Source organism: Perna viridis, chromosome 5 (assembly GCF_037379345.1).
Source record: "Perna viridis isolate PV_CMFRI_1.1 ecotype Kerala chromosome 5, ASM3737934v1, whole genome shotgun sequence".
In the NCBI taxonomy this organism is placed as follows: domain Eukaryota; kingdom Metazoa; phylum Mollusca; class Bivalvia; order Mytilida; family Mytilidae; genus Perna; species Perna viridis.
The window spans coordinates 5,076,500-5,100,710 of record NC_142449.1 but is presented as its reverse complement, the minus strand read 5'-3'; the positions used below and the strand labels follow the sequence as shown (position 1 = coordinate 5,100,710).

General features: G+C 32.1%; 3 protein-coding genes across 5 annotated transcripts in view; 2 read left to right on the top strand and 1 right to left on the bottom strand.

Annotated features, from left to right (window-relative positions):
• Positions 1-10,345, bottom strand: part of LOC148615703 (uncharacterized) — a 53,482-nt gene extending 43,137 nt beyond the window's left edge. For all 3 annotated transcript variants that reach the window (XM_088582205.1, XM_088582206.1, XM_088582207.1), the window contains exons 1-4: positions 10,264-10,345; positions 3,181-3,414; positions 2,771-2,935; positions 1,421-1,659 (exon numbers count right to left, since the gene is read on the bottom strand). In XM_088582205.1, coding sequence (XP_088438331.1) covers positions 1,421-1,659; positions 2,771-2,935; positions 3,181-3,414; positions 10,264-10,312 — 687 coding nt within the window. In that variant the 5' untranslated portion in view covers positions 10,313-10,345. The remainder of the gene's footprint in view (positions 1-1,420; positions 1,660-2,770; positions 2,936-3,180; positions 3,415-10,263) is intronic.
• Positions 10,346-12,183: 1,838 nt separating this feature from the next.
• On the top strand, positions 12,184-21,936 carry LOC148615701 (tyrosinase-like protein 2). Its single transcript, XM_088582203.1, has 4 exons — positions 12,184-12,248; positions 13,151-13,513; positions 17,516-17,628; positions 20,234-21,936. Exons 2-4 carry the CDS (start codon positions 13,160-13,162, stop codon positions 20,394-20,396), a joined length of 630 nt encoding a protein of 209 aa, XP_088438329.1. The 5' UTR covers positions 12,184-12,248; positions 13,151-13,159; the 3' UTR covers positions 20,397-21,936.
• LOC148615702 (uncharacterized) lies at positions 20,397-21,677 on the top strand. The gene has a single exon (XM_088581700.1). The coding sequence runs from the start codon at positions 20,397-20,399 to the stop codon at positions 21,675-21,677; it is 1,281 nt and encodes a 426-aa protein (XP_088437826.1).
• Positions 21,937-24,211: the final 2,275 nt, after the last annotated feature.

The following is a 24,211-nucleotide window of genomic DNA, read 5'->3' as shown; positions in this document are numbered from 1 at the left end:
CTTTCTTCTTTCGTTTACCCCGACTTAACTTTTCATGAGCAACTCAGCCGGTGCTTCTAGAAAAGCAGATGACGCCCAACCTGCCGGTGCACTTGGTCCATGTTCCCAGTTTTTAGTGGAGTCCGAATTGCTTGTTTACTTTTGTTACTTTGTATTATTTTGGTTATTTGGATCTTTGTGTGTCTGTTTTCCTTGTTGGGTCCATATCTCTGCGTTCATCATATTGTGTTCTTTGATTTCCGCCATTTTAACTTTTTGATCCGTCAATCGGTTTTTATCTTTCAAGATTTGAAAAAAAAAACATAAATCGAAGAAAAATACCCCGAGGATTCTGAAAAGGTCATCTAAATAGGAATTAAAATGAATTGTTGTTAGATTCTACATGCAGTGACTTGATCAATTGATAGGTATAATTTTAAATAGATTTTCACAGTATTTTAAAGCCTTTAAAAAGTGCCAATAAGAAATAGCGATAATGTATTTAAGAAGGTTGTAATAACGACTCTGTTGTAACATGAATGAGTATAAAATGGATATTTTGATGATCCACTTCTATGTTGCATAGACAAAAATAAAGGGGAAACCAAGGGATTAAAATCCGATAATAACCAAATATTTATGAGACAATTAATCTGATATTGTTCAAACTAACATGACAGGATCATGTCTTATAATAACAGTTCGTGTTTTTTTTTTCACTTTCTTGTGGGTGTTTGATTACACATGTATACAGTGCTGCTAAGTAATACAAAACATGTTCTCCTACGCAACTATATCAAGGATCAATTTGTCAAACCTTATTTAATTTATTATTATAAGTATATAGCAAAATATGGTTCTCCAAAGGAAACACTTTTAAGATCAGATGAGAATTAAGAAACTTGTTGTGGGTGAAGAATAACACTTGTATAAACAAAACATTAAGTAAACAATCGTTTGGTCTTGATACTTTATGATAATATTGAGTAATGATTAACGAATCATGAAATGAGAAATGTGTGTAGGTGCTATATAATTTCAAGACAAAACAAAACCACACTGATAACAATAACATAATTTTGAAATATCATGAAGTTTACATTAAATAAATATAATTATTTAATTGATACGAGTTACTAATGAGAGGGTCGTATAATTAAACGGCTTCAACCTGTCTCATTTCGAGGTGGAAAAGGGAAGTGTGTGAAAACTGTCGATAATTTGAATTTTGATGGCCTACTGCATCTCGTAAAATTGCAACAAATAAAGATTCAAACTTTCCATAGGACATACAATATTTTTAACTTAAGACGTTAGAGAATTTAAATCATCCATTTAAAGTACCCAAAAGCCCTTCTTAAGACGTACTTTCCCAAAATGTCAGAAACGACGAGGACAATAATAAAAGCTGTAATAGAGAATAGCAACTGATTATACTTACATCAACACCGAGTGTTTTAAAGTTTTCATTAGTGAGCCGTAAAGCTTGAAAGTTGTCCGAGTTATTTTTCAGGGTAAGTGAATTTGTTGAACCCCATTTCCATGTGACTTCATAGTAAGCAAAATTCAAGGTGGTTATATTCACCAAACACTCAAAATGAATGCCCGTTTTTGTTCCATTTACCATGGTTATTCCAGGTTTGACAACTGGCTTTGGAAGAGGTGGGTCCGCTTTTAAACCTGTTTGATAAATTTGGTATAATTGCCTTATATATATTACGTTCTGTAGATATTTATCTGATTGTTTTAAAACTCAAACGTGTCTTGTACATCTAACACCATGATTGCATTTTGTAACTACGTATCCTATTCTATTTCTATATGTTTGTCTAAATTTTAATGTATGAAAGCATCCCTTATGGAGTCGTTAATTGGTAATTGATGTTTTTGTTTTTTGTTTTTTGTTTTTTTGTTTGTTTGTTTGTTTTTTTTTTTTGTTGCTATCTCAATTTCATTTCGGATTGGCCTGCAACAATACTCAGCAGATGGCTGACATCACAACCACTTTCTATATCAAATGCATCGAAACCGACCAAAGCTTACCAGAAAATGTAATAAGGATTACCATACTACTACATTGTTTTCCATTTTTCTGATAAAAACGTAAGCTTGAAGCTTCAAAAAGTTTACAATGTTAACTAATGTACTATAATCTTATTGTGTGGACCTACAGAGGTTATTAAATTTACTTTCATTTTGAATATACATGACCTTTTGTGCTGTTTAAATCAGCGGCGTTGAAGTTTGTTGGAGTTGGCAAATCACTTTATTACATGTTAGTTCAAGGAGCTTCGTTTTTACGAATTTAAATAAATTAAATGAATTTTAAAAAATTGAGCTCATCCATATAATGATAAATCTTGTTTATACATGTTGTCCGCTTTGCCGGAGAATTTCCCCTCCTCCCCTAAACAAAACAAGCGTGCTTAGAAATATGACATTCATAGTAACATTTTTTTATTAATCATTATTTTCATCATTCAGTCTTTGATCAAATATATCTCCATCTACTGTGTTTAAGGTTCTGCTTAAGCCAAGTTCTAGGACATTACTTTTCAAATTAATTTTATTCCCAATTTAAAGAATGTGGTTAAAACTTTGCTGAATGTCTCTAGATATTGACCTTACTGGAACCTTAATGTCTCTAGATATTGACCTTACTGGAACCTTAATGCAGCTATTCCTATTAATACTGTTTAAATCAAAAGGACAAAGAATTCTAACTATCAGAATTGGACATTTTAAGATAACTTCTCCCCTAATAGATCATAGACATCGATCATAACCTTACCAAAGCAGTATGCCTCCGGGCAATGTTTTGTTGGCATCAAGAAATAAGCTGTATACCTTTGACATCGTTTTATTCTGATTGATATTTCATCATCACAGTAAGAAGTGCTACCAACCTTACATGCCGTTCTTGTAACCTCTCCCTCATCTAAAGATGGCACAGTACCTGGGAAAAAGAAATAAGAATCCAGAGTAAGTGCGATAAAAGAGCAATCAATGATCGTAAAACTAATGTTTGCTTAATTAGATTAATATATAACGTACACTAATTGTACTATTATATGTAATACAGTAATTTGCAATGTGCATCTAATATGACTTATTGACCTGTCAGAAAAAGACAATCTGATCAATCTGATAATACAAACTTAGGAATAATCTTTCGTCAAAAAATATTATAACAATTCAAACCATTAAGCCAAATAGGATGAGTTGTCCCACAATCGAGGAATGTTGGTGGTTTTGTAGGCATATCATTATAAGCCATAAACCATGCTCCGTGTTGTGGTATGGAATATTTGTCACACACCATTTCATCTCCATTTTCGTAATCAGTTTTATAAGCCTGAAATCGCCTGCTAATGTCACGAAGATGTTTTTCACCTCCATCTTCACAAGGATCAAACGCATTGGAAGACATATACACTGAAAGAGAAAGAAATATTAATTAACGAATATATAATCCATAATATTAAAATGCTGGATATATTTTTATATAACCACTAAGGAGACAACGTGATGAATAAAATATGAAATATGAATGGTGATCTCGTTGTTTGAAAAAAAACATATCTCATCAACACGCATATTGTAGTTCTAAAATTTGCTAGGATCCATCCGTAAAATATGTCTAAAGGTATCACTGTTTTGAAAAAAAATTGAAACTAAAATCAAATCCAAAGCCTATAATGCCAAGAACCGAGACAAAGAAAAAATGATTGATTGATTGATTGATTGATTGATTGTTGGGGTTTAACGCCCGAGCAGAAAAGAAACATACAACTAAACTTATTGTTGAATATGATGCAACTATATAAAGTATCATTTTATCATATAATAATTTAAAATAAATTTTATTTTGAAACAGTTATGTCATTAGATAAATTGTTTAAATTGATTGCTTTTTTGTTATCCTATCCTTGACATCACTTACGTAGCAGAATAATTAACCAACGAAAACGTTAATTAATAAAGTAAGTGTATAAAGTAAAAACAAGAGATTAATCACATGTGGATAAGTTAGGCTCGTCTATATGGTGTGATCTCATTTTCATCAGTGAAAATGAATTTATTTATATTTTTTTAATTAAATAAATAAACGCCTTTTTAGACTTTGTTAATTTTTCTTGGTCATGAGCTGGTAAAGCTGAGCATGGAGATTTGCGACAATCAATAATGTCGCCCACGCGTATTTAATAATTGTTTAGACCCATTCATTTATTTGTATGAAAGTCTTCCAGTTGATATAAATGTGTTTCTGTTATCATTTGTTACATAATTTAAAAACTTCATCACACTATATCAATATAAAAAACAAGCAATCTTATGATTTGTGCTCGTTTAAATTTCAAATGATAATCTTGATAGGCCTACACCTACATGGTTGGGAAAAGCAAACATTTCAAATATTTTGTTGTTTGCTTTTCAATACTTTATCTTTTCATGCTTGTGATGAATCGCACACAGGGTTTAAAGCAAATAAACTATTTAAAATGTTTGTCTTTACACATTTTTTGGTCTTCCATGCAGGTGCGAGGATGAATTGCACTTGTCACCCAAAACAAGTCAGTGCATGCATTTCTCGTCAATGTAATGTTGGTCATTTCATGATAGTTTAATTAAGAATTGATTTTATAACATTATCAGGTTAAAGAAAACAATTCAAAAAGTATCATATGGAAATTGTGATAAACTATCACTTCTTGAAACATGTGTACAGCATATCGAAATATTTGCAATATATATATATATATGTATGGCATTTTTGTATTTATTAAACATGCCTCTCGTTAGTTGTTTTTATTGTATTATGTACAGATCTTTAAAAAAAAATTATTAATGATATTCACCTGTCGTAAAACTTCGTCTATTTTATATAAGCACCGTTGTTTGCTTTAATTTGATTATTAAGTCATGTCCATGTATATTAAATTACAATTTTTTATCATTCATTATTTGCGGATAATGAAATGTTATTGACCAATAAGTCATTCAGTATGTTGTTCTTCTCTGCTTCGTTTTAGAATGCTACACATGCTTAAATTGAATTATCATATAGAAAGCTGTGATTTACCGAATGTTTAGAGTGTAAAAAATTTCGATAATTCAGACTAGGAAATAAATTCGTTAATTTCACTCTCGGACTTTCTCCCGCTAAAACGTCACAACACGAATATTAATCCCCCATTCACAAAATTTAAATTGTATGTTGAAAATAGGAAATATGGAGGAAATGTATATGGTAAATAGAATTATCAATTTATTATCGTGAATAACCAAAAAGAGAGATATAGAGATTTTACACGTGCGTGGAACAAATTCCGCACATTCGTTAAATCTAAACGTTCTTCAGTACTCGTGACCATAATTTGGTTATTCATTCTTTCCAATTAATTATCCTGTTATTATTCTTTCCTGACCGGTAAGTTAGGCTCGTCTATATGGTGTGATCTCATTTTCATCAGTGAAAATGAATTTATTTATATTTTTTTAATTAAATAAATAAACGCCTTTTTAGACTTTGTTAATTTTTCTTGGTCATGAGCTGGTAAAGCTGAGCATGGAGATTTGCGACAATCAATAATGTCGCCCACGCGTATTTAATAATTGTTTAGACCCATTCATTTATTTGTATGAAAGTCTTCCAGTTGATATAAATGTGTTTCTGTTATCATTTGTTACATAATTTAAAAACTTCATCACACTATATCAATATAAAAAACAAGCAATCTTATGATTTGTGCTCGTTTAAATTTCAAATGATAATCTTGATAGGCCTACACCTACATGGTTGGGAAAAGCAAACATTTCAAATATTTTGTTGTTTGCTTTTCAATACTTTATCTTTTCATGCTTGTGATGAATCGCACACAGGGTTTAAAGCAAATAAACTATTTAAAATGTTTGTCTTTACACATTTTTTGGTCTTCCATGCAGGTGCGAGGATGAATTGCACTTGTCACCCAAAACAAGTCAGTGCATGCATTTCTCGTCAATGTAATGTTGGTCATTTCATGATAGTTTAATTAAGAATTGATTTTATAACATTATCAGGTTAAAGAAAACAATTCAAAAAGTATCATATGGAAATTGTGATAAACTATCACTTCTTGAAACATGTGTACAGCATATCGAAATATTTGCAATATATATATATATATGTATGGCATTTTTGTATTTATTAAACATGCCTCTCGTTAGTTGTTTTTATTGTATTATGTACAGATCTTTAAAAAAAAATTATTAATGATATTCACCTGTCGTAAAACTTCGTCTATTTTATATAAGCACCGTTGTTTGCTTTAATTTGATTATTAAGTCATGTCCATGTATATTAAATTACAATTTTTTATCATTCATTATTTGCGGATAATGAAATGTTATTGACCAATAAGTCATTCAGTATGTTGTTCTTCTCTGCTTCGTTTTAGAATGCTACACATGCTTAAATTGAATTATCATATAGAAAGCTGTGATTTACCGAATGTTTAGAGTGTAAAAAATTTCGATAATTCAGACTAGGAAATAAATTCGTTAATTTCACTCTCGGACTTTCTCCCGCTAAAACGTCACAACACGAATATTAATCCCCCATTCACAAAATTTAAATTGTATGTTGAAAATAGGAAATATGGAGGAAATGTATATGGTAAATAGAATTATCAATTTATTATCGTGAATAACCAAAAAGAGAGATATAGAGATTTTACACGTGCGTGGAACAAATTCCGCACATTCGTTAAATCTAAACGTTCTTCAGTACTCGTGACCATAATTTGGTTATTCATTCTTTCCAATTAATTATCCTGTTATTATTCTTTCCTGACCGGTTAGTTAAGATATACATAAAACAAAGTATCTTAATGCATTGTTTAAAACACTTTTAGCAATTTCTAGAGTTGATTATTAGATTAAAGTCCTAAATTGTTCAATACTTGAAATAAACATTTTAACTTGTCATTGTTCTTCGATAGATATAAGTTTAAAGACATTAGTGTTTTGATCGAGACAAAGAATTATTTTGAACAAGTTTCCAACTGCTATACATTTGCTCTACCAATAGAGCATATTTACATATTTTTGTTGATTAGTAATATACAACCAGAAAATTTAGTAAAAGCAAAGTTTATACATAGTCGTTTTGTGGTAGAATTTTCATTATCATTGATACGTTTGTCATATCATAATATTTTAAAACGTGGTATTTTTACTTGAAATTCTTATTTGTAAATTTCTTGATTCTATTGCAATGTATGTGAAAATTAACCAAACTAACGGCATTTGTAACAATGCTATAGAAAAAAATATATTATTGCATATCGGAACAACCATTTTCTGATTCCAGGCATTTCACTAAATCTCTGAAATTCTAGTCAATTTAAAAAAATTCTTAAAATTCAAGTCTTTCAACAATATGTGTGATTGGTGATCAGTGTTAAAAAAATTACACGGCGGAATGGTTTGCATCGATTTTATAAATTCTGCCTGTAACCAACAAGATTAATATTCATATGTGTCAGGTAAGAGTAAAGTATATACTTTTTTAATAAAAGGATTGTATGCATTATATATTTCATTCATTACACCAAAGGACGATCAAATGATAATAATGTAAAACCCGACGTTTTACCATCTAATCTCTATATGTACTATTTTCATAGTACTTTCTTATTACAACCAATATATTTCTAAAGTTGTAAAGACTACATGAAGTTATGAGCTCATATAAAAAAAATCTATGAAAGTCAATGCACTAATACTTATTTGATGTAATTATTTACCTAGTATGCAATAGACAAAGAAAATAAACTTGAATGTTGCAAGAACGATATTCATGGTATTGTATATTACGTAAAAGAATTGCAAATCTTTCTTACAAAGAATTTTTATAAATTCCATGCATATATGGTAAAATATTATAAGTTGAAAACTTGATTAGAAAAGAACACTTCATGACAAATCATATTTTTGATCATATAGATCTACATCTTCACTTTAACATTACCACAATAAAAGCTTGCTTTCCAAAACAACTTTTTATTCCGACGGTGTTGTCAAAATGCTGGAAGTTTTCGTCGAAAACATGTTTGTCCAATGTGGTTGGCGTGTTTTCAACAGACGGTCGACATTCTAATGGGAACATATTGCGCTCCACTTCTGGATAACCTATTCCTTCACTTTTATGAAGCTTATTTAATAGCTGGCTCATCCAAAAAGATGTACATCGTTTAACCAGATACTTTGATCTCATTTTGAAATATGTAGACGACGTATTTATTTTAAGAACACGAGAAAAAACACACTATAAAGTCAACTTCATATTATAACTCGTACGTGATGCCACAACTTATCGAAACAACGCGGACTTTTTGTACTGCATTTGACACCTTACAATTAGGTTTAGTGGAAACAGGTTTAGTTGCTACAAAATGAAAGTCATTACTACAAAAATTTAATGGTCGTGAACTCGTGAATCGTTATGGTATGAATCTGCATCATGACAACCGTTCACCGTGACATAGTATTCCTTTTTTCTTCAACACCGGACGTGAAATGTCTAAGCAACTCGGATTTTTCTTGAAAAGCTGAGAACGCTTACCCTACCTGTGCACTTGGTCAATGCCCCCGTTTTCAGTGGAGTCTGAGTTGCTCATTTACTTTTGATTTTTTTTTTGTTTTTGTTTTTTTTTTGTTTTGTTTTTTTTTTTTTTTGTATGTGTTATTTCGGTTATATCTTTTTTTGTTGAGCAATTCTATATTCGTTGTACAGGTTTTTTTTTCTTTTGAAGAGAGATGTGGCATCTCCACAGAGATTAAACCAAATTGTTAGTATTTTAATAGATATATTTACTTAAAAATGGTAGTAACTTAGAAAAGCGTTACAAAATATTTTTAACTATTCCGACAATTCACATATTGCCTGTATTAAGAATATGCCCTTTGAAAGTACAAGTCTAATTAAATCAATAATGATTTTTTTTTTAAATAATCTTACTTTATCAAAAGCATGTCAAACAATATATATATACTACATTTTAGGATTTAAAAAAATTCTTTATTTTAATACTTTAGAAACACTTAAAACATGAAAATCAATTTAACCTAATTAAGGAAATGCCACTGGAAAAACTGTCAGAAAAATCTGGTGAAACAATATTTAGAAAGCAAACAAGCGCCTGAAAATACATTATATTCTTTAAGTATAACATAATGGTTGACCTTCAGTGTCAGAATAGATTTATTATGAAGTTAAAACCTATATTATCCAGAACTGCGGATAGAATGGATATTAGACTATACGTTTGCTATGCAAGTTGGTCGTATGTCTTTTAACCTCTCTGTTCTGGCATTTATAGCAACAAGTCCGCTTGCACTATGTTAAGCAGTGGTCAAAATCGAGTCAAGAATGTAAATATAACTTCATGTTGTATATAATCAATCAGTAATTTACGACTGTAATATAGAATGTATATTAGAGTCGAAATTATTATCATCATGAAAGACTTCCATTTATTTCAGTTCGTTGTCATTTTTTGTTACGATGCAAAACGGTGTCATAACCTTTCTGTTAAATAAATATGGCAGATGGTGCAAAGATTGTACGAATATTTACCTTGGTTTTAAGTACAGCTGTGTTGTCTTGAGACATACGAAAGCTAAATATTAAACAGACCTAATAAAAGTAGAACTTCACATTAAAGCCAGGACTGAACTCACTACTGAAAAAAATTAACAGAACCCCAGAAACTTTGCGGAATTTCTGTCTTCAATAGTAAAAGAAATACCGGATTTCATTGAGCAGCTTTAATGCTTATTTTTCTCACTCACGTGAAAAAAATGCTTTAAAAAGACCAAAGAGATCATTAACAAAAGCATGAATACCGAAAACATAAAAATCTCAACGGGTTCAAAGTATGCCCAGGGCGCGCCTCTCGTAATTGTTTAAATGTAAGCTTTGCTATTATTTTTTTCTATAAAGCATGTGTTGTATAAAATGAATATAAGCATTTTTCTAGCGATTAGCTTTTCCCCCCAAACTAATGGGTGTAAAAGCAAGCAATGAGAACATTTAGATAAATTTGTAACTTTTGTTAAAAAAAAAAGTCATCAAAGTAAAATACTAGAAAGTCTTTATTGCTATATTTGCTGGATATTGATATGGTTGCTATACCAACACTTTCTATGTTCATATTACTGTAAAATATGACAAAACTATTGTATTTCTAAATAGTATAACGCAAAAAACTAGCTAATACAAAGACAGCAACGTTATACCTGCATGTAGAAAAATAAGCCAAATCTGAATTTCTTCTCTCATATTCATTTCTGCGTCAGTGAGTATCAAAAGGTAAACTAACTACTGATACCGCAAAATTTTTCGATAATATAAAGATAAAATTCGTTTTAGCGTATGCGCACTGGAGTTTATATTAATCAGGGCTAATTTAATAAATCGGAAAAAGTATCAAATGGAAACCAAATGGAGCAGTGTAAATCCAAGAACAAATTACCAGGATATGTTTAAACTTCTTATTTCTTAAGTAGAAAACAGTTGTATATACAAGGAAATACGGCAAATATAAACGGGGAATCGATGAAACCAAATTCGAACGGTAATAAAGAATAAAAGCCAAGGATAACGACTAGACAGGAAAAAAAGAAAACACAACTAAAAAAATGAAATAACCTTAAGATAAAACGCACACGGAAACAAAAGTAAATGAGCTAACGGAGCACGAACCCGATGCTCCGGAAGGGTAAGTGTCCTTTGCTTTTCTAGAAACACCAGCAGAGTTGCTCATAAAATGACTGATCTGGGATAGATGAATGTGGACAGGAAAGCTATGTCAAATCGGATACATATACTTAATATGTCTACATGTAGATAACGGTAAAGTTACAACAATTAAATTGGAACAATTTGTCTAAACAATATCCGAGGTCATTCATTACAATAACTAATCCACAGATGTTGTAGAGGGAAAGGTTTTGGATAAAAGAACTCCGTGCCTTACTTCCACACTGAATAAATAATAATAAAAAAAACATTAAGTTCTTCCATGTTTGTATCTCATTTTCTCTACAGTGTTTATGTTTCTAGTTGATTATTTCTACAAAGTTCAAGATCATCTCAAATTTGAGACTGGCGTGAGATTGAAAATTATCGTATAGTAAGATCAAAGGGATTTTAAACAAAACAGCGATAAAAAGATGTACCTCTTAAGTATCACACACGTGTGTTCTACGTGTGTTTCTTACTTGAATGAGAAACGGGAATATTATATGAAATGACCAGTTAGCTTTGAACATTACCCAGTTTCCGTTTCAGGCAATGAGGCTAGTCACTAGACTTTATAGGTCATATGCATTGGCACGCCCCGATATTTATAAATATTCATTGGCAGCTGCTTAATCTGGTTCATAAACTGATTCCCTGTCAATACCATAAGCGACCCAAAGATTGCATACGCATGTCTATGCGTGTTTTTTGCGTGTATTAAAACGGGATTTTACATTAAAAGATAAAATGATCGGTTAGCATTGAATTTATGTAATTTTACCTATTTTCTGCGATATCTATATTTAGCCATTCGGGTCATAACGGCAATAATATCAAAGGAACCAAGATTTTTGCAGAAGTCCCACGATTTTAGAGCATCTCGCATTTGTACCATTTCGGACGTTGAAGTACGCCAAAATCAGTGACAGTGAATATTTGACGATTAGAGACTTTGAAGACTTCAGTCTTTGATTACTAATTGTATTTCATCAGAAATTTGCATCAGGGGAAGGCTTTAACACATACACCGGTACAATATGAATTTATATATATTGTACAAAACAAAAACACTAACAAAAAACAAAAACAAAATTAATTATTAAAACAAGTTTTGTTTTTTTTTTTACAAAAATGGCAGTATCGCTGCTTTAAACAATATGTAACTTCAGAATCGAGCTTGTATGTAAGTATGAAATATATCTAAGAATGCTACTAGCGGAAAACAACTTTAATATTATGTAATAAGTGAGAATTTATGTATTCCCAAGATTAATAATGCTTTTAACACGTATGCCGTTACAATTAAAGGCATCTGTTGTTTTTACAAAACATTCTGCTGTCAAGGACGCTTACTCAAAAAGCAGGACAATTTCCAAGAAAAAGTAAAAAAAAAAAAAAAAAACAGACAAGGATATATTTTCTTATATAAACTAAGACTGGATTGAAAGACTTATTTAACTGCTCTCCAGGAAATTAAAAGGTAAATTCATTTTCAGGGGATGTCTTTCACTTCAGTTTTTTTTATACTAGGGTGTCAAAGAATTTTTGCCGTAATTTCATGTAAAATAATGTTGTATATTATTTTCATTTATTGAATTTCAGAGTTCTGTGATCGTTGTGATATCAATAGTTGTCTCTGGTGGTGTGTGGCTTTTTTTTTGTTTTGCTTACTTGCTTGATACAAAAATTCAAAAATCATTCTTTTGATAACAATTCATTTTGATAGACGCTCCACTCGCATACTTTTCTAAAGCTTATCATTTGGTTATTGTAAAGGAAAATACTTAGATATAAATATGACAGGTAAATATAATATTTACAAAGAACGTCTTTGATATTAATAGTATTATTGCGTAAGGGTTTCCATATTGGCTTAGTTATTGGTTCGAGACTAGCCATATTGGACTGAGGCGTAGCCGAAGTCCAATATTTATAGCCGAGGATCAATTATTGACTAACTTGTTCAATACGCTACGGCAAAATGGATTTTAACCAGTCCAATACGATGTATGTATTGGACAGGTAAAAGCCGTATTGGACAGCTAGATCCTATATTGGCGCACTTTTGTTTTTTATATTGTATTGGCACTTTTTATCATATTTAGGCTAATATTCGAACATAAGTCAATAATTTCCTTTATTATCTGCAACGATTTTTTTTATTATTTCAGGAGAGGAATGTTTTTCTATAAATATATGTTAATTTATATACAGTATATATATTATGTTTTTTTTTAATTACCTCTCTTTTTAGGATGGATCTTCATTAAGTAACTTCATAATTTTTAATTCATCAGATTTCTTATGTTTATTGTAAATGAGAGGTGGGACTTAATTAAGCTATTGTCTAGTCTTCTTGATCAGATATACCTTCCTTTTCAGGAAAACGTTATGAAACCTATCCTCCTGTTTTGGATATTGACAAAATTTACTTTTGCTCGCATATACCAAGATGATCTCCCAAGTCAACTTGATGAATGTTACTCTAAACATTTACCTCAAACTGTCGACCAACAGAATAATTGTCTAGAAAGCTACCTTATTCAGGTCTATGGCAATATTTCTAACATTGGAATACATAGAACAGCTGTTGACTGGATTGACTCTCTAGGTAGAAATATTAATCGTAGGTTACGTCGTCAGAGTGGTAAAAGACGACTTAGAGTCAGAAAAGAGCTCAGGACGTTGAGCGACGACGAAATAGAAGATTATTTTGACGCTATTAAGGCACTGAAAAAAGACACGGTATGTGTATGTGTAAGATCTGTTAACATTTTCAATATTAAGAACAGAAATTTGGTTTTCAGGAAACACTTGGATATACTTGAAACTTAGATATTTTACTTCTATTATGTTTTTCTATTCATAACCCTTGATTGATGGGCTTGATTTCTTAGTTAGAAAACTAGTTTTTTTCAACGGATGCGGTATGCGGCCATATGAAAAAAAAATGAAAAGTTGTACCTTTTGGAAATATAAAATTCATGAAACGGAAATTGAATTATAGGGGTTAGTATGATGAAGTCAAACAATTAATTTGACCATAAAATTATAACTTTTCTTCATTCAGGGAAGGAGCAAATGAAAGAACCCCTCTCATGAGATAAATGACAACCATTCTTTTATATTTTAAGAATACAGAAGAAAAACTTCGAAAAATTATTTTAACAAAACGGAACTAGCATTTAAAAAATTAGATTTATTGATATAAGTTGGTATGAAAAATGGAGTCATTCTTCTTGACTTTCCGCGAGTCAGTAAGCTTATGTTTATTTTAATTTTAATTTTAATTTCAATTTTAGTATTTCTTTTAAAGTTCAACTATTTGTAGTACCTTTTACAGTTGTATGTCCAGAACCCTAGCCTTTAGAAGTGCAACGTGATGCAAGAGATGCCACGTTTCTCGCTCGTTAAAGAACCCTGCTGTGGTATTGTATCGGAGTAGGAAAATTTGCGTTCCGCCACAGGAGGATAGATTGCCCGATCCTACCCACCTCTCCCTATTTCCAGTGGTAATCGAAACCCGTCGATCTTATTGTCCTTGTGCCTTATCCCATTTTTTTTTCATTTCGTTATCATTTCATGTTAAATTTATCCTCCATTTAATGTTAATTTAATCCTCCATTTATGTTCATCGCCTGGATTTTGATGAAATATTGCTGTTCGGGCCAGAACAATCAATCAACCAATCTGATTTAAATTATTATTACCATTAACTATTAACTATAACTGACTATCTCATTACCACAAAAGTTGACGGAACATTTTGAATAGCATTTGCAAGAGAGAATAAACCTTTAAACTTTTAACATTCATTTATGTCAAAAATTGACAACGCTGTGGATAATTTCCTACAGTGAAAACTGTAAACCGGACCCTAAGAAAACCAGATTTCACTCTAAACCTAACTAACTGTAAGTCCCGTAGAACTTCCAATTCAAACTGTAGTAATTTTACCTGTCTAAACCAGATCCTGACAATTTCAATTTCTGAACTCTTTCAGTATCCCTTCTCTTAATTATTGTTTTTTTTTCGGTAATGAATGAATTAATTAAAGAGTAATCAAGAGAATCAAGATGACATCGGAAATCAAAAGAATGTAATCCAGGGACAAAGAACAGACAAGGAAAACAAACACAACAACGAACATAAAGTTACTAAAGTAATACATACAAAGTAATAAAAGTTAATGAGCAACTCGGACTCCACTGAAAACGAAAGCATTAAATTAAAGTTAGATCTTTTTTTTAATTGAGTTTTATTCAACTAAATTTTCTAAAGGTGTATCATAAATAAGAACTGATTTTTTTATCTGGGACATGTGTTGTTGATTGATTACGCATGCGTAGTTAATGTTTATCTCTCTACTTTAAAGTACAGACAAAATAACATATCAATCTTTTTATTTCTTCTTCTTGCATGTCTTATCTGTCATGTATTGCCAATTCAGTTTACAATCATAACTAAGTGGCCGGAAAATCTATTTACCTTTCTCCCGTAATACCTGTCCGTCATAATATTATATTCGAATCTTTCGTAAACGTCCGGTTTAATCGACAGATTAGTTTTCTTTTTTCACAAATTGTCAGTAAAATCTTTATAAAAAAACATATCAAAACGAACAGCTTGATTTTGTCGTAACATTATAAACAAAACAGATGAATCTTGGTCTATGTGCAGTATTTAATGACCGCAAGTCACGGCTTTGAGACCTTAAGAAAGACAAACTGTCTAATTGTTAGGTACACTGATTAAAAACGAACACCTTTCTATAAACCAAATAAGACCTTAAATCCCCTTGCTGTTCGGTTTGGTCAGGTTTCACTGTACACCATTCAAAAGGTCAGACGTACAGGGATGTGTTTTGTCCAATTATTTATATATATATATATATATATATATATATTTCTAGAAATTGGATTTTTTCCGACTGCAAACATCTTTTATAGCATCAGTTCTTTTAATCAACGTGGTTAATTATGCAATAATACTTGATTAGTTAAATCGATCGACCCTTTAAATTTCCTTCATTTTTATGAGGATGAATTCATAGCTGATGATATCCGAAAGGAAGAACATTGTTTCGCCAAATCCTACGATCTCAGTTTCCGCTATGACAGGGCTGTAGTCAGGTTTTCTGAATGGGGATGCGAACAGGTCACTAAAAAGCAATTTTACTTGGTTATCTAGTACAATTTCTCCTTAAATAGCAGTCTTTCTAAAATAAAACAGAAGGTGATTTATGCATGTAAAAACCCACCAAATTCAGTTTAATTTCTTGTTCAGAAAGAGTTACTGATCACATGACCAGTCTCAGTTTTTCATTTGGTTGTTGCACTTTTGGGATAAAAATATATAGATTGTACATAGTCTGTGGGTTTTTCTACATCATGAATTACTTTACCACTGGCAGTGTCTGAATCTTATATAGACTAGTACTTAATTATAGGCTAATATGTAAATCAAAGATTTTTTTTTTCAAGAGGGGGTGCCATCGAATCCGTCGTGCCCCCTGGCTACGGCCTTTAAAGATGACGTTTTATGTATAAACAACCATAGAGTCGAAATTTTATTTATCGCAGCTACCCAAAAAACTTGAGATAAAGTTCATTATCTAACTATACGACAGACGCGATGACTTCTCATCCGTATTGTCAATATTCTTTTCATCTGAGACGACATCCCTTTAACACCTATGAAGTTTTCATTAATTTTAAAAGTCATACATGATACTAGAGCTTGTCGAAAAGACTTTTTGATCCATATTAGACTTCTTAAAAATAGGCTTCTGGAACATATGATATATCCATATGTACCATAAGAACAGATTTGTTCTCTGTGTCCTTGTTTTTCATTCCTGTTTCATCTACCGAGGACGTGACATTTATTAGCAATTCGACGGGCGGTTGTTTCTAGGAAAGCAGAGGACGTTTCCCTACCGGCACACCTGGTGCCAATTTCACAAAAAGTCGTAAATGTAAAGTTGATCCTAAACATTGACGTCACAACAAAAAATAGCATTATGACATCATAATACCGTTAGAATCCTTGTACCCTTGGTTTCCCTTATAATTTTATATATGTCGACGTTGAAAATCAGGTTGTTTTTCGACATATGACAAGTGATTAATTTATCTTTTATCTCTTATATCTCTTCAAATTAATTTTCTCCAATTTTAACTTGTTTGTTGTTATTACATCTTGAACTTGACTACCTTTCCCACAGAGCTTAAGACTTTTTGAAACTCGTGCCTTGAATTTACACATTTTTTTTTATTGTATTTTGTTCTTTTTATTTTCACTTATTTATTGTTTATATCTTCAAACTGTATTGTTTTGACTACTGATTTGACCGATCTTGATTATCGGCAAATTATTTTTTTCTGTAGTTTTTACTAGAATATTATTATTTCAACATATACTTGACGCACTTTCCCACGAATTCAAGACGTTTTGAAACTTGTGGCTTGGATTTACATGTATATTTTTTTTAATGTATTTAGTTGTTTTTGTTTTTTTTTAATTTCACGTATTTATTGTTCATATTTTCTGTACTAATTATACTACTACTGATTCAACTGATTTTGCCTGGCGGTAATTTTATGCCGCCCATTTGTAATACCAGAAATAATGAACAGTAATGGAAGCGGGAGGTTTAAACTAAAACACAGGAGATCGACAAACCTTTTATAAAAGTGTTGCACGATTTCAAAGCTATTCATAAAATACTTAATTTGTATTTTGTAGTCAGTCAAACCAAACAAGTATGACGCTTTTGCCTTAACACATCAGGGGTTATCCATTGAATCAGCACATAAAGGACCAAACTTTTTAGGATGGCATAGATACTTACTGGTTCTGTAAGCATTTTAACTACTAGTGTTATGAGTTTGACTACTTTTGCTGTTTTCTTGTCAGTGACGAAACTTTTTCCCAGAGTCGAAATGGAAATCATTTTGGCGATTTAATCGGGAGCGTTTATGGTTGTATTATCAACTGGGTTCTGCATACTTATGGCCAGAAATAACCTTGGGTAATATTTTCGTTCCACAAGTTTCTCTCGAATATAACCCCGAGTCTCCAATGACGTATATATGTTCTTAATTTAAAACGAAAGGCTAAATAATTCTTTCAAATTACTTAAGATATGATATTGACCAAGTAACTAGAATATGGCCAGAAAAAGCAACAATATCCGGTTTGTACCTCCGGTGTCAGGCGTATCAAGGCAGCTTAATTTGGGGTGCACTATACAGTTACATTAAGGCGCACTGTTTCGCACATCAAGTTACCCCGGTCAAATTTTGTAAAACTAAAAATTAAAAGTTGAAATTTGGTGAATGTATTGTTTATATGTAGATAATGATTTATACATAGACAGATGTAATATATGTTATGGTAAACAGGTGTAATTTAAATGAAGAATGGTATCCGGAACGTTTCAGTCACCTGCCGTATTAGGTTCTCTCCGCAGCATCAGATGGCTGATTTTCAAAATACCTTATTTCGCACGAACTTTTGGAACTGAAATTGTGAGAGAATGAATCGAAAATGGTCTTATTATTTTTACCCTTTTACCACCTTCTCCATGCATGCTTTTATCCTATGGTATTGTCTAAGTGCCTGATATTTTATAAGACATAATAATTGGCTGAGTTGTACTAAACGTCAATAATATTTTTTGCAGTATGTTACAATGGCTACTGGATTTTAAAATAATAATCACTAAATTAAGTATAAATGACATGCACCGCCACACGCCAAGGATTTCAAAAATATGCACTTTTTTATGACAAAACACTAGAAATCTGTGCGGACTGCCCCGAAACAGCTTTATTTCAACAAAATGAGACCAAATTTTCAGAAATGACTATATTGTACTACCTTGCGTATACTTTGTAAATGCGATTGAGAACCGAACCAGTCTCGAATCGTAGCTTTCCCATGGTACGGTTGGCCATAACAGTCTACAGTATGGCGAACAGGTGTTTACGAAAATGACGTAATAAGTATTCTCCATGTCTTGGGTACTTACAAATTGCGAAACAAAAAGAATCGATTAAAAAATCGAAACGAAACAATAAGAAACAAAATGAATCAAAACAAAATAAAACGATACAAGTCGAAACTAAATGTAATAAAAAATCAGTACTGTACAGTCGTTTTGCAGTTAGGAACCATTATGTTTTCCTATGCCGAACAACTCGACCCAAAGAGATTTCCATTACTTTGGATTAAAAGTTTGAGAATGGGAGTAGTACTATGAGTTTTAGAAGTATCATTTTTCGGGTGGTGCACCCCAATACGCATGCGGATGACGTCATATCCGGTGACCGTGGGCCGGAAGTGACCGGTAGAGGGAGGGGACCGGAAGTGGACCTTGGGTATGACCGGAAGTGGAACTTGGATGACCGGAAGGGGACCAATAAAGGAAACATGGAGACCTTTTGATCTACAGGGGAGGGGGCTTACAGTTTAGGAGGGAGAAAACGACCTCCATAGGTATCCTCATTAAGTGTCATTATTAGTGTCATTGTATAGTTCATTTTTTTTTTCATTAACGTTTATTGTTTTTTAATTATTTTTTTCTAATTATTTGTTTGTAATTTCATTGTCTTTGTGTAATAATTGAATGGGCACTTTGAATAGATTTTAAATTTTGATTTGAATTTCTTTGTGTTCAATGGATTGTGTAATTTGAATAGATGTCTCACGGATTAGACAGATGTTCGAAACTTTCCATTTTACTGGTGATTTCAATAGCTCATATATTGATTTTTAACCCCTTTTTATTATGCTTTATGAATACATTACAGGTGTAAAGACGTGTTGTGCAATGTTTACAACAAGGGAAATCAATTTTTATCATTGTTTTTTTTTTTGTTTAATTATGTTTAATATTTTTTTTTGTATTCAGTTTGAATCATTAATGTTACTATTTTGACTAACCACTAATGGTTATCCTCACAATTGTAAGGTTCGATATGAGTGACGACGATCATCAACTGACTGTTCCTATACTTGCTTTAATTTTCGTTTTTCGTGCTAACATATATACTCAATACTGTTCGACCAGGTTTGCACTCATATGTGGTATTTGTAATACATGATGGGGAGAAGCGTTTTTAACATCATTGGCTATCAGTTGGGATCTCCCACGGACGGTGCAAATCATTGAAGCGTTTACATAGTCTGATGGTGGTGGTCAAAACAAAACAAAAAAATTGATTCAAGTACCGAATCCCAAAAGGTTTTATCCACGACCAAGAGTACACTCACGGCATATGTGTTTATATATACAACAACAAAAATCAACGATATGCTTCCTCAATGAAATAAACATGATAGCTGTTGATAAACTGGTCAATATCGTAATATTTAGACTGTCGTAAATATCATGATATCGACCAGTTTATCAACAACTATTATATAAGTACAACATCAGTAATTTTATTTACTTACAAGGTATGAAGACGCTCTTCGCACTAAGAAACGAGGTCTGACCTTACCGTACTGGGATTCGACGCCTGACTTTCTCATGAACAAACCAGAAGATACTGTTATGTTCAGTGAGGTATTGGTAGGTAACGGAAAAGGAGTTGTCTACAACGGACCTTTTGCATTCTAGATGACACCGGATAGAACATTCTTAAGGCGTAATGTTCCAGGCGAAAGAAGTTCTTTGATTAACCCCGACAGGATTAAAAACGTTTTTACCAAAAGATATCACAGAGAAATCTTAACTCCAACAGCTGCAAAAATTGATGACAATTTGGAACTTCACCATGATGCTGTTCATCGTTGGGTTGCCGCCCCTAATGGTCATATGGCTGACCTGTATCTCTCAGCAATGGACCCAGTCTTCTTTCTGTTACATTGTCATATTGATTACCTCTGTGAGAAATTCAGAGAGAGACAGAAAACACTAGAAATAGATTCGTCAGAGGACTACCCAAAAACAAATTCAACATTACACGCCCCAAATAGAAAAATGGACAATCTCAATACCTCAATGACGAACAAAGAGGGTTATAGCAATCGATTCACAAGCGAAATTTATCGATATGCCGATTCTCCTTCATGTGCAAATGGGTGTGGCAGAAGAAATGAATTTCTTTACTGTAATAAAAGAATAAATGCATGTGTCTCACGTTCCCGCGATGAATTTACTGACAATGATGGCTTTAGCAAAGTTAAATACAGATATACAGAAGAGGGTAAAATCCCGATGGATCCACCATTAAAAAAAGATATATCTGGACCTACTGTGTTCCTACCACCACAAAATATAACAGCATCAAATTCTAAATCGCCTTCAGGCACAAAACCTTTTCTCGAGTCTATTATTGACCCTAGAACAATAGGAAAAGGTCGTAAACGTCGATTTGTCAGAGGTGAAAAGAAAGAAAATCGACTTGATATAGGTTTTGATATAAATAGCTTAACTCTGAACAAAGGTATTTACCCAGAAAATATGAAAGATAACTTTGTTATGTCACCTGTAATGATAACAGTTATGTCTGACAAATTCCTATCGAATCAGGCAACTTCTAAGGACTTTCTACGGCAAAGAACAAACTACACAATAAATATCGACACGTTTGGTCTTTTGTATGTGGGATATTTTGGAGACTGCATCAATTTTGATGGGAGAATAAAAAATTCTGAATCACTAGAAATGATGGCTTTTGAGAAACCTACAGTTAACACGAAATCAGTTTACGTACGGGTATATGACACCGAGGGAAACATCTGTCAGCCGACATGTTTGATTGCTGGATCTGACTACCAAGAATGCAGTGGTGCCCTGAAAATTACCCCAGACTACCCTTTAATGTACTACGACAAGAGTACAGAAGATGGTAGACAATCTGCCATGCCTTTTCTGAATTTCCACTGTGTTCGCTAGAATTTTAATACGTGTGTACTATAATAATGAAATATCTGGCATTTTTGACTGCCTCTTACTTAGTTACATTATTTCATTCTAACATTGTTATACCAGTTTTAGAGATAAAGAAAATTAAACCTTTACATACATAAAACCATTTGGTGTTAAAACATGTCTGACCACAAATTACAATTCTGATAAATTTTGGCACAAAAATATTTTTCGATGTAATGTCATTATAGATAGTTCATCTTTTAAGATAAAAACATGAGTATTTTTTTTATGATGAAACAATTTAATGGGTAATTGCTTTCATGCATATTTGGTTATTTATATTTATATTTGAATGTTATATGATAGTTGTGAAACCTATAGCCATATCCTTTTAATTATGGATTCCATAGGGTTCCATACATTTTTTCACTGACATTTTCGGTTGTAGCTTGAACCATGTTCGTTTGGATATAAGAGACCACTTGAATCGACTGGAATACTAAGTCACATATTTCCTCTCCTATCGGTTTCACTGCTTGCTTCTAAAGATAATCATTGTTGAAGACGTTGTTAAACGTCATATGGATATGTTGCTTTACATTTAAGTAACATCCCAGCTAAGAATCATGCAAAATTTGATACATAGTTGGAAAGCCTACCTATTTTTATTTTTGATATTTTGTTTAAAATGCTTCAGTAAACAGAAATTAACATTTGGTTTTTCGTATAACCCGTGCTCATAGGAGATAAAAATTGTATAGAATGCACTGTAGAATTCAAGATTAAGGGAGATAACTCTGTAATGACACTCAAATACAATAGAATCTATTGGATTTTCAATGTTGATTATCTCCTAAGAGCAGGCAGATTTGAATGAATTATTACACAATTCATACTATAGACCCATAAAACAACTTAATTACAAAAATAAAAATATGTAGCCTTTTACCAACAGAACAATTGTACATGTATGTTAATATTTTAAAACTGATTCAAGCTTTTACTGGCAGCCAATATAAATCATATAGGGCCTGTTTAGAACTCTCATACTTTGAGCCATTCAATACCAATTTGGCGCACACGTTTTGAATGCGTTGAAGTTTTAACTATTCGTTCTGAGAAATACCATACGAAATAACATTGCAATAATCCAAATGTGAAACAACTAAAGATAACACTAGAGTTTCCGTGGCTTCTTTTAACAAACATTTTCGAATACTTTTTATCTTGAAAAAATTTATCATGGCTGTTCTACATTTCCTTTTTATAAGTTCTTGGAAATTTAGAGTGTCATACAAAAAAGCACCCAGATATAGTTTTCTGACTTAATTTTTCGCCACAAATAGAAATTTCTTTAGTAGAACACTTGCCAAGTTGTGACCGGCTCCCGAAAAGAATAAATTCTGTTTTTGAATTGTTCATCTTTAGCTTATTATTGTTCATCCAGTTGTTAATATCAATAGCACAGTTCTCTAGTTCTTGAATGGCAATGGCTTCATCTGCGGGTGTAAGTTTAAACTGCTTATTCAATGTATGATCGTCAGCGAAACCATAAACAGTAACTGATGAAGGCACTATGTCAAATATTGTCCCTGCATACGTCAGATATAGCCATGGACCAAGACAACTTCCCTGAGGAACACTACAGTCTAATTCCCGTTGTAATGAAATGGCCGAGTTTACAGTAACTCTACAACTGTGAGGTCTCAGGTAGGAATCGACCCATTGGAGTGCCGCTCCGCAGACGCCATACTGGCGTTCAAGAACTCCCACACGGAATTAACAAAAAACATTAAGTTCTTCCTATCTTGTATAGTTTCTTATAACAGTATTTGTAAATATTTTTTTTATTTTTACAGTTCAGTATTCAAGATCAACACGCAACGTGTGTCTATAGCACAATGTTCAAGATCTTTGTTACTGTCGGTAAATTTTTTTTATACGTCACTGGTATTCACCTGATTAGGTAGTGAGTTGTGTTCACAGACCATTTACTTTCATACACACTCAGTTTATTTAAGGCACTGAAGAAGGTCATTTGTTGACTGAAAATTTTGCCCATTATATACTTTATTATAGTGTGTTAACATCTTGATCGGTATCGTTGTACAATCCTTTAGACTTATATATATATTTATAGAAATTGGATTTTTTCCGGCTGCAAACATCTTTTATAGCATCAGTTCTTTTAATCAACGTGGTTAATTATGCAATAATACATGATTAGTTAAATCGATCGACCCTTTAAATTTCCTTCATTTTTATGAGGATGAATTCATAGCTGATGATATCCGAAAGGAAGAACATCGTTTCGCCAAATCCTATGATCTCAGTTTCCGTTATGACAGGGCTGTAGTCAGGTTTTCTGAATGGGGATGCGAACAGGTCACTAATAAGCAATTTTACTTGGTTATCTAGTACAATTTCTCCTTAAGTAGCAGTCTTTCTAAAATAAAACAGAAGGTGATTTACGCATGTAAAAACCCACCAAATTCAGTTTAATTTCTTGTTCAGAAAGAGTTACTGATCACATAACCAGTCTCAGTTTTTCATTTGGT